This window comes from Mirounga angustirostris, unplaced genomic scaffold (assembly GCF_029215605.1).
Source record: "Mirounga angustirostris isolate CCGP_5_RB_7025 unplaced genomic scaffold, mMirAng1.0.hap1 SCAF_8, whole genome shotgun sequence".
NCBI classification, from domain to species: Eukaryota; Metazoa; Chordata; class Mammalia; order Carnivora; family Phocidae; genus Mirounga; species Mirounga angustirostris.
In genome coordinates this window covers 496,835-508,212 of record NW_026991716.1, presented here as the reverse complement: position 1 = coordinate 508,212, position 11,378 = coordinate 496,835, and the positions used below count along the sequence as shown (strand labels likewise).

Below are 11,378 nucleotides of genomic sequence, written 5' to 3'. Positions count from 1 at the left end.
AGGAACTCCCCTAAGTGGGGCTTGTGTTAAGCTAGGGATCTCCTCTGCACAAGGTGGTTAAGAACAGAAGGGACTAGACATGTCTTAGATGGTGAGGAAAATGTGTTCCTGACCAGGCATGAGACCCAAGAGGGACAGTGAGACAGAGGAGTGAGTAAGGCGAGGAAGATGGAGGAAGGGACCCAAGTTCCCCAGAGAGGAGCAGACACCAGGGGTGCAGGAGGCAGACAGGAAAGAGCTCTGTCAGCCAGAACCTGGGCAGAGCCTTGGGAGTCAACCAGAGACCAACCCAAAGCCCCCACCCAAATGATGCCCCCACCCCTAGAGAAGACCTGCTAGACCCTAACACAGGCAGGACAGAGCCTGCTCAACAACCACACCTCCCCCAAGGAGTCCCCACTGGAGAACAAAATCTCTGAGTCCCCAGGGAAGGTATCTTTCCAAGTCCACCATCATCCCCAGAAATAAGAACAGTTGAATTCAGTGTGGGGCGTAGAGCATAAGATGGCACACTGTGCCAGGATTCATTTCATACCAAACAACTTTAAATAAGGACCAAGAAGGTAGTTTAGTTGAATTTCTAAAGTCTTTGTTAATTAGATTATAATCATATCAGAGAAATTAACTCACTTCAATATAAATCATTTCACTGTTCTCTATAAGCAGAAATTCAATTTGATTCAACATACTGAGTGATATTACAGATGAAATATATCGGTGTAAACACAGAAATTAGGGGAACATGGATCCCAGTGTAAAACTTGCTATCTTGTTGGACAGAAGAAGAAATAGGAATTTTTCTAAAAATCAGAGGGAACCAGGAAAGGATTAAATTGCAAGCTGGCTTTGATGCTATCTCTCCTGTGCCTTAAAATGTTATTTTCTGTTTTCAGTAATATACACAATCCAGCCACCTCATCAATTATGTTAGATCAAAAAATCATGGAGTTAGAAAGTTCTCTGCAGTCTTCCACCCCACTTCACCCCTAATTTTCTCTATTTATCTTTCTCGTTAATTTGGGGAAATCATCAAAGGATGTGGGTGGATTAAGAGCTAACAGTAAGCTCTTTTGCTCCTAATATCACCCATTCCTGGCAGGCTCACCCCCCAATGCAGTGGGCTGTCAGGAAGAGTAAATTGCCCCCTCTGATGCCATAATCTGCCATGGTCTTCCCATCTTCCAGCCTCTTGCCGTTGCAAGTCACAATCTGTTTCTCAGGCATGGTAGCAGTCTTGGTCTCTATCATCTGTTTCACCTGGGCCACTGAGCTGGACCTTCGCACCTGGAGGAGGTGCCTCTGCCCCTCATCACCTGACTCCACCAGAAACAAGGGCAGCTCCTCATCACTGGGCTTCACCACCTTCAGAGTGAGGTGGATGGTCGTCTCCTTGTCAATGCCGTAAGATGACAGCTTCCTCTGGGGCTTTAGAGTCTTGGAGTCCATCAAAAGGACCTGGTCTTGCACGGGAACCTTGGTCTTAGCCCGGATGTGTTCATTGATCTTCTTCACTCTGTCATTCACGTTAGCAGTGAAGGTCATTGATGTCCCTTCCTCAGAATAGACCTTCACCTGGACAATGAAGGCCAAGAGACCTCAAATCAAGATGCCTGGAATTCCTGCCATCTTTTACATCACTGTCCCCTCCTTGCCCAGCCCCACCCTCCCTGCCTGCTTGGTCCTCCAGCTCCTTTACAAAAGTTGTGTCCCTCCCTTTCTTGGAACTTCTCTTTGGGAATTTCAAGCTTATAACACAGGAAAATCAGTCTTATTGCTTTACAACCATACCTCTCATTCATCCTAATGTCATTAATGATTTCCCACGTTATTTGCCTGCTTCCTATCTGGATAAAGTTTGTCAAATGTCAACACTAAATACAATTACAAAGCATCCCAAATTATATACCAGGCACTAAAAACAACTCCTAAAGAGAATTCCCAAGACTTGTCAGCCTCATGGGATGCTCACACACTGCTCTCCATGACTACTTTAGAAGGAAACCCTGGCCAGGACACATATTCTCTGTACTCCTGGTTTCTTTCTTAATGTCCCATGGCCTTGTAATAACTCACACATTACAGTGACACTGTGTTCAGTGTGACTTGTTCCCTGGACTTCCTGTGTTTTTACATCTACCTATTGCAGAATATGATCTCCTCCTGTTGCTAGACCAGGGCCTCACTCACAGAAGGTTGGGCCAGACCTAAGTCTTCCTTCCATAGTCTGAAGCTGGGCAAGCTCACCTCCATGTTGTCACTGAAAAGCCTGGGAGGACTTCCCTCATGCTCCATTCAAAACCATCTTCCCAGTTGGACATCACAGACATTTCCTCACTGGACCGATGCCCCTCAGTGCTAAGGACCACTTTGATGCCAGCCCATCTATAGTGCACATACTCTTAATAGGCTCCTGTATCAGGTCATTAACAGCTTAGAGTAAATGAGTTTTGTGTGCCTCTCTTTTGGGAGGAGAAGGAAGTTGAAGAGCCAAGGTACCTCTAATCAGAAGAAGGAAAAAGGGCTCCAGACAATATTCCCATAGTTTCAAATCCAGCCCTGTGATTATGAAGCCCACTCCCACTTCCCACCATCCTCCCCTAACAGTGGCCAGTCGGGTCTGACACACAAGAGCATTCAGGAGCCAAATGAGCTGCTTCTATTCCCAGAATCTTCCTTCAGCTTCGGTAGCTATCAGAGCCTGTCTCATCCCCTGCAGGATGCCTTCCCAGCCACTCTGCCCCCACATCCCTCATAGACTTGCTCCCCATCCCTTGGAGGTGTTTTTTCTCTCCCCATCCCCACTTTCAAGCCCCAACTTACACAGAGGCAGGAAGCACTGGATGCCATGTTTACAATCAAGGGAGCAGACAAAGGAGGCTGAGGAAAAGGACTTGCATCCAGCTTATATAAGAGCTGAGCTGGAAATCCCCTGCCTGAACCACTGTGCCTGTGTCCTTTGTTTTCATGATATCATAAATTTTCTTTCACTTTCACTAGGGCAGAGTCAATAAACCAAGAATACTCTCTGATCAAACACATTCCTCTGTTCAGAACTTCCCCAGTTAACAACCCACCACTACCAGTCCTGACTTATGACTGCCCAGCCTGGGGCCCTGGGCCCTCACCCACTTCAAGACCTTTACTATCTGATGGTCATCTCTTGCTGCTTTCGAGAACCTGCCCCATGCCATCACTCAGGGGCCTTCCTGAGAGCAAGGGTGCCCAGGAGAGGATGTAGGAGTACGTGAGGAGTGATGTGACCGTGAGCAGACAGTTCACACCAGCCCGGCAGAGTGGGAGGCCCAGGAGAGGATGTAGGAGTCCACGAGGAGTGATGTGACCATGAACAGCCTGTTCACACCAGCCCGGCAGAGTGGGAGGCCCAGGAGAGGATGTAGGAGTCCACGAGGAGTGATGTGACCATGAACAGCCTGTTCACACCAGCCCGGCAGAGAGGGAGGCCCAGGAGAGGATGTAAGAGTCCATGAGGAGTGATGTGACCGTGAGCAGACAGTTCACACCAGCCCAGCAGAGTGGGAGGCCCAGGAGAGGATGTAGGAGTCCACGAGGAGTGATGTGACCATGAGCAGACAGTTCACACCAGCCCAGCAGAGTGGGAGGCCCAGGAGAGGATGTAGGAGTCCACGAGGAGTGATGTGACCGTGAACAGCCTGTTCACACCAGCCCAGCAGAGTGGGAGGCCCAGGAGAGGATGTAGGAGTCCACGAGGAGTGATGTGACCATGAGCAGACAGTTCACACCAGCCCAGCAGAGTGGGAGGCCCAGGAGAGGATGTAGGAGTCCACGAGGAGTGATGTGACCGTGAACAGCCTGTTCACACCAGCCCAGCAGAGTGGGAGGCCCAGGAGAGGATGTAGGAGTCCACGAGGAGTGATGTGACTGTGAACAGCCTGTTCACACCAGCCCGGCAGAGTGGGAGGCCCAGGAGAGGATGTAGGAGTACGTGAGGAGTGATGGGACCGTGAGCAGACCGTTCACACCAGCCTGGCAGAGTGGGAGGCCCAGGAGAGGATGTAGGAGTCCATGAGGAGTGATGGGACCGTGAGCAGACAGTTCACACCAGCCCGGCAGAGTGGGAGGCATGACTGGAGATCACACAGGATACACAGCCTGCTGTGAGAGGAGATGGGAGTTCAAGTCGCGGGGTGCCACTTGCTACCTTAAGTTGTGCAAGTCTGTTCAAGTCCTTGGATGTTTGTTTTCCGGTCTGAACATGAGATGATTGGAGGGAATTCAGAAAACAGCTTGTAAAATGGACCTTACATTCCTGGGTCTTGAGCTCTCTAGCACTGTCCCTATCCTGTCACAGAACCTGCAAATCAAATCTAGTACTTAGAACAATCCTAGCCCAACAATCAAGTGCTAAGCCCACCTTCGTGCAGCAGAACAGCACACATCGGCTCTCACACCACGGTGACTCTGTTTCCCACCTTTACTACTGGACACTCCCTACTCCCGGCACTCACACACACACCCATGATGCTTCTTCCTCCTTGTCTCTGGAGGTTTGGATCGGGACAGAAAAGGGAGGGCACAGGCTGTGTGCCCTCAGCGAGTTTACTTGGCTGCTCTGATCCTCCTAACATTCCAAAGGAGTCACTGCCCTCTCCCAAGCTCTCAGGACAGTGCCACAAAACACATTCTCAAAAAAGCCTTTATGAAAGGTACTCCCAATTTTTTCAAAGTAAAAATCCCATAAAAATGTCATTATCATCTTTTTTGCTGTGTTCTTAGTGGCCATTTATTGTACCTTCAGCACCAATAGGTGTCAAATGATCCCATTTTACTGCAGGACTTTCCATCCTGGAGAACTTGGGTTTATAGAAGTGCCTATATAGAGTAATGGGATCCAAGAACCAATCCAGTATTTCAAAAAAAAAAACTCAACATAAATCAGGTTCTTCTATTTGAAGCTCTTATTAGATAGCCATAAACTTGGAAAATTATTATTTAAATGTATTTTGTGGGGTAGACATACTTTTCAAGCACATAGGATGGGAATGAAGGGGGAAGAGTGCCTGATGGAACAGACTGGAGACAGTGGGCCCTGCCAGTCTCCCTTCAGATGCCTCTCTGGGTTCCTATCATGCCCTGTGTGCAGAAACCAAGATTGTGATCTTGGATCTGCAGGTGCAGCCCTGCATCCAGTGTCCAATAGGATCTGCGGATTCTGAAACATCACCAGTAACCGAGCAGAAAAGGTCTGATCAGGTGGAAGGTAGCAGGGAGCGAGCCCACAGCAGGAAGAAGAGAAGGGAAAGCCTCACAAGGCTCCTCACTTCCACATTTCACCTGTGCCCATTACCGTCTTAGACCTTTGCCTCATTTCTAGAAAGGGAAGCAGAGAGAAGGTGTCTAAAGCTGCTTAGCATTAAATCATTCTTCTCGTCCTTCCCCTTTTTGCCTTTCCTTCCTGGGCAGCCTACACCATCTTGGGGCAGAGGTCTCCTTTCTCAGGGGAGCAGGGAATCTCGAGAGAAGCTCCTGCAGGGAGAGCCCAGGAACCACATTTCTCAGGAATGGTGTCTGTCAGAGCTGTACCCCCAGCCCAGACCAGAGCTGTGGATCTGCAAGTCTAGCAGCTTCTGTGCACGATTCCTAGTTCCCTGTATATGCCTGGACATACAGGTCTCTGCCACCCGGTCAAAGAGCATGTGTGTCCTTCCAGCTCTACCCACAGTGTCAGGGATTTATACAGATACAAGATGTAAGCTGTGCCTCCTCCAGGAAGCCTTCCCTAACTCCTGTCCTAGTCTGACTCATGTGCCCATCCTCTGTCCAATCATTCGCCTTCCACAAGCCCCTCAGGGCAAGTTTCTCCAGCAGGAAGATCATCTGCTTACTTGTCTATTCACCCCCATGAAACAGTGGAGATCTGGGGGGGTCATGATTGTGTCTTGATTAACTTGGGTCTCCAGCACTTCCCGGGCATGCTGTCTGGTACAGTAAATACTTAACATTTATCAAATGCATGAATGAACTAAAAAAAAAATAATAAATGAATCAGTAAGTGAATAACAAAAAATGGAAAATAACATTTGATGAGTACTCATCATATTTCAGGAACTGCACAAGATATTAGTAAAAGGCACCTGATGAACTGTTCTAGCTTTCTAATGAGGTAAATATTAGTATCTCCACTGATAAGCAAGCAGTGGACTCACCCACAGTCACATTAGTAGTAGCTGTGAGCCCGTCTTCAAATGCAAATCTCTACTGCTGTCCATCTACTAATCTCCCCCCAGTGGAAGGGAAAGCGGGAGGGCATGGCATGCATACGTTTGCATTATAGGAAGGGTACACATAGGGAAGGGGTACAGACAGACAAAGGAAGTCAGAGCCTGCAAGGAGCCTTATGAGGAATGAGCAAGGAGAGCTCCGGGCCCATAGTTGGTAGGAGCATCCCTGGGTGGGAGTCCCTGCCTAGACCACTGGGCAGCCGCCAGCAAAGAGCCGTGAGTGCAGCAGACAGAGCCTGGGGAGGAGGGCAGCCCTCCCAGGACTGGGAGGGTTGAAGGTGCCACTCTCACACTCTCCTCAGCCACAGGGGATTTCCAGCACAGGGGATTTCAAGGGCCAGCCTGGGATTCTCCCAAGAATAACTAATTCAGGGGATTCCCTACCCAGACAGGATCTGGATTCTGAGAAACACTGTCCTTGCAAGGAATCAGAATAAGCAAACCTAGACATTGACCTCTCTCTTTTCCCTCCTCCCTTCCTCTGTGTAGTTCCCTTCCATACCAAGGGGCAGGGCAAGGGCTGTCCCCGTGCCCTTCTGCTGAGTCACAGCTAGGATTTCCCCCAGGACCTGACCTCCTCCCTGCTTCCTAGCACACTGTCAGTCTGACTTTTTTTTCCCTCTTTGTCACAATAAATGTTTTCAGAGGCAGAAAGATCTCTTTCCATTTGCCCTTCGAGAAATTCAGGACGCCAACCAAGGTAGAAGGTCATGCTGATCTCACCGGGTCATAAAACAAATGTCTCAGATACACACAAACCTCCCGGTGTGACGACCTCACTGATGGGCAGTGTTGGGCTGGTCACTGCCCCGCTGAAGCCTTCCTGGAGAAGAGGCCTCTCTCCTGTCTCTTTAATGGTGCCCAGGAAAGAGTTGGTAGAACTGCTTTGACATCTAGATTATCGCTTCAGAAACGTAAGCCAAACTCAGTCAAAAACCTACTGTGACTTTTCCTTTATTCATGATTGGGGGAAAAAACTCATGCACTCTCAAAGGACAATTTGAAAATACTTATAAATACAAGTCTTTATTTCTGGGTTTTTCCATTATGTTCCATCGATCTATATGTCTGTCCGCATGTCACTAGTACACAGTCTTTAATCCTCAAGTTTTATAATAAGTTTGGAAATCAGAGTGTATAACTTCTCCATCTCTTTTTTTTTTTTTTTTTTACAAATTTCTTTTGGCTACTTTCAGTCCTTTATAGTCCCATATAAGTTTTAAGATTAGCTTGTTAATGTCTTTGAAAAAAAGTCCTGCTTTTTTGGTAGATATTGTATATAGAGAGCAATTTGAGGAGAATATCCATTTTTAAAGTTTCTTCTAGAATTTTTATAGGTTAGCAGCTAGGTCTGTGATCCCTTTTGAATTAGTATTTGTGTATGGTGTGAGGTAAGGAGGTCCAGATGAAAATACTTGTGTGTGTGTGTGTGCACGCAAATGTGTATCTGATTGTCCTGGGACAATTTTCAAAAAGACTATCTTTTCCTCACTGAATTGCCTTGGTTGCTTGTTTTTACGATTTATGAAGAGTACTATGCTTTATATAGTCTCCTTGATCTTGTTTTCTTCACTCAGCAGATTTCTGGCATATTTGTCCATATTGTTGCTCACAAGTATAATCTACCCATTTTCACTGCTGATAGTATGCTATGATAGTTATCTGTTTCTGTACAACTGAAAGGTATTTGGGTTGTTTAGTCTGGCACGTCCATTTTTAGGTTTCATAGCTAAGTCTGTGGCAGTGTGTGAAAGCTGGCTGAACCGACACACTGGAAGGTGCAGGATGGCATACGGCCGGGGACCACCCAGGACTGAATCCAGTCTGACTCTCCTACTTCCCATGCAAATTATTTACCCTCCCTGAAGCTTAGTACTTTCTTCTGTAAGTTGGAGGTTTCACTCAGGATTCACTCTGTGCTACCATTAACAAACGTGAAAATACATGGCTTTACAAGGCCAGCAGTATATTTCACTCCATGTCAAAACCCATAGGTAGATGATTCAGAGTCAGTATGGTAGTTCTCCCCCCAAAAAACATTCAGGGCCATGCTCCTTGGAACTCTGCTATTCTTAGGATACAGCTTATATGGTTACAGTCCAAATGGTCATCAGCAGTCGTGCTCTGCTCTCATCTATGCATTGAGTGGATCCATCATGAACCAAGGTCAGTTTCTTTTCATTCCATCATTGTGTCATAAGGTACACCTCCCTCCAAGGCAGATTAAAGGTAGTTACAAACTCTAGGACAATCCTCCCATCAAGGGAGTCCATTTCCATTCCTCTTGAGTCTAGGTTTGGCTATGACTGTGTTACGAGAACTGGCTGTCCCACCCTGGTCTCTTACAGCCCTGAGTCACCATGTAAGAAGTTTGACTACCATGTCTGAGGGACCATGTGGAGAGGTCCTAAGAGAACAGGTGGATGGAAAGGAATCCAGAGGAACCGAGACTTATGATTGAACAAACCAAGGTACTAAGCATAGGAATAAAGCTTTCTTTGATGCTCTAGAGCAGTCCATTTACTGGTTGCACCCGTCCAAGTGATCCCAGCTGATGCTACATGGAACAAAAGAAACACCAGCCAAACTTTCCCTGTGTCTGGCTCACAACATTATGAGATACCATTAAATAGTTGTTGGCTTAAGTCACCAATTTTGGGGACAATTGGTTATGCAGCAGTAGATAACTTGGAACACCCCCAGTGCAGCCACCGGTATGAGTAAAGGGAGAGGTAGAAGCAAGACTGTGGATGGCGTGGAGAGCTGAACCACTTGGTTCACAGGCCTTGTGCAGCACTCGGTTCTGCTCATTCTTGATCTGGGACATAGGATTTCTATCTTAGGGTAATTAAAGCTGTAAGTCCTGACCTTATCCCTTGATTGGTTTGATAGAACCCAGCTCATGACGGGCAGTTCCCGATAACCCCATGGACATTTGATGTCCCATGTCAGAGCCCTGTCTCTACTAAAGCCCAGTAGCGAGCCAGGAGCTATCCCCTAATAGGATACGCTTCTTTGCAGTAGATAGCATGGCTTGATCAGGAACCCAGGGGTTTGTGTTGTGACTCTCCTTTGGGGGCTTACCAGCAGGAACACCACTCTGAATCTTCCCACCACGGTGACCTCTACAGCTGGAGGGTCTGTTGGATGTGGTGGAGCTACTACAGAGCCCTGTTCTGTTCTGGGCTCCAGTCAATCACTGGAAATGGTCTCATAAATGTAAACATGTTGCCTCTAGAATAAAAGGATGACCAGGCATTACCATTACCATTACCATTAACTGTGTTAAATATGATAAGGAATAATCTGTCCTTTACCTTAGAGGGATGACCTGGCATGCTCCAGACCAGTGGCCCTCTAGAAACTTCAGGGATGTGGAGGGCCTTGAATCTTCATAGGGTTTCTCTCCCACTCTTGGGAGTACATTTGTTGTACCAATACCAGCAACATATTCACCAATTCTGGCTCACCCTGCTTGAATAATTATATGTCATCAATATGATGGAACCAAGTGAGGTTTTGTGGAATGTCCAGAAGGCCCATGTCCAGGGGGTGCTGGAGCTGCCTCCTATTGTTTCATGAAAGGAGCACCTGGGTGGCTCAGTGGGTTAAGCATCTGCCTTCAGCTCAGGTCATGATCCCAGGGTCCTGGGATGGGTCCCCTCGTTGGGCTCCGTGCTCAGTGGTGAGTCTGCTTCTCCCTCTCCCTCTGCCACTCCGTCCCCACCTCCCCACCTCCCCATGCTCTCTCTCTCAAATAAATAAAATCTTTGGAAAAAAAATATCATGAGAGCTGTTAGATTTTCAGGCATTTTGCAAACCAGTTGTTAAATACAGCTATTAAAAATAAGTCATTATAAATTTATATTAAAAGCAGAGATAATATTTAAAACTGATCATTTCCTAGCTATTTTACTATATTCTGTGATTTTTTTTACTTTTGTTTGCATTTATTTTATGCAGAATTTACTACCAGGCCATAAACTTTTGTTTCTTCAGTTTCTTCTGGGATATCTTTTTCTTCTGTGCAACCTCCCCTGCTGGTTTAGGAACAATCTGCTCTTTTTCAGTAAGGATCATCTCAGTGTGGCAGGGATAGCTCACGTGTGGGTGAATCCAACCATGAACCCGTTAAGTTCTGTGTCGCATCTTGGGGGTTTTGTTCACCTGGATGTGCTCAATGGCCAGAGAATCTACATCTAAACCCTTAAGCTCAGCATTACTCTTTTCATTTTTAAGCGTGTGCAGTAAAAATCAGCACTCTTTTTGGGCCACCAGCCCCGTGTCCAGCCCCACTGTTTGGCCAGGGCACACCTCCCAACTCCACCATTGTAGCCAGGGAGTGGTGCATGCTGCTTTTGCAATGTGACATCCTTCAGATACTTGGTGGCTTTCCAGATATGCATATTTTTGATGGCCTGGGCAGTTTCAGGTGTGTTCCTAAAGTGAACACAAAGATTCGAACCTCTAGATTGGCATGATTTTGTAGGGTTATCTGGGTCAAGTGAATAGTGAAATATTTCCAGAGATCACCTCAGGCTGCTTATGGGAAGAGCTATATTTTATGCTAAACTGTGCTTATTGACATCTGTTGTGTCTGTATGATTAAAAAAAAATACTATGATATACTGCGTGGGGGTGTGTTACCATGTACAGCTCTCCAAATCTGCATTTTCAGTAAAGTCACACTGGCAGCTTAAAATTGGGTATGGTAGAAATATTCCCTCTACAGAAATCAGCAAATAGGACAGACCACACTTTTCTGCCTGTAGTACCAGCACATGCTGTCCACGTCCCTTTGGACCACGTTATGATGCCAGAGTTATGATATAGTAACATAAACGTACAGTCGTACACACACCATGTAGATACCAGCACATGCTGTCCACGTCCCTTTGGACCATGTTATGCCAGAGTTATGATATCGTAATGTAAACGTACAGTTGTGCACACACCGTGTAGATACCAGCACACGCTGTCCACGTCCCTTTGGACCACGTTATGATGCCAGAGTTATGATACAGTAACATAAACGTACAGTCGTACACACACCGTGTAGATGCAAACTGCTTCTCGTCCTCCATCCTGATAGTATTTGAAAAGAACACTTTCACTGGG

The 11,378-nt window shown here is 46.7% G+C and overlaps 1 protein-coding gene across 1 annotated transcript; it reads right to left on the bottom strand.

The window, feature by feature from the left end:
• Nucleotides 1-567: 567 nt before the first annotated feature.
• UBD (ubiquitin D) lies at nucleotides 568-3,415 on the bottom strand. The gene is made up of 2 exons (XM_045865935.3): nucleotides 2,821-3,415; nucleotides 568-1,572 (listed from the first exon to the last, which is right to left on the bottom strand). The coding sequence occupies exons 1-2, from the start codon at nucleotides 2,845-2,847 to the stop codon at nucleotides 1,102-1,104; spliced, it is 498 nt and encodes a 165-aa protein (XP_045721891.1). The 5' UTR covers nucleotides 2,848-3,415; the 3' UTR covers nucleotides 568-1,101.
• Nucleotides 3,416-11,378: the final 7,963 nt, after the last annotated feature.

Bases quoted from the DNA above. Each gene is read 5' to 3' on its own strand.
- UBD (XM_045865935.3), bottom strand. From the start codon at position 2,847: ATGGCATCCAGTGCTTCCTGCCTCTGT. The intron at 1,573-2,820 runs GTAAGTTGGGGC...TTCATTGTCCAG, and splicing joins CCAGTGCTTCCTGCCTCTGT to GTGAAGGTCTATTCTGAGGA.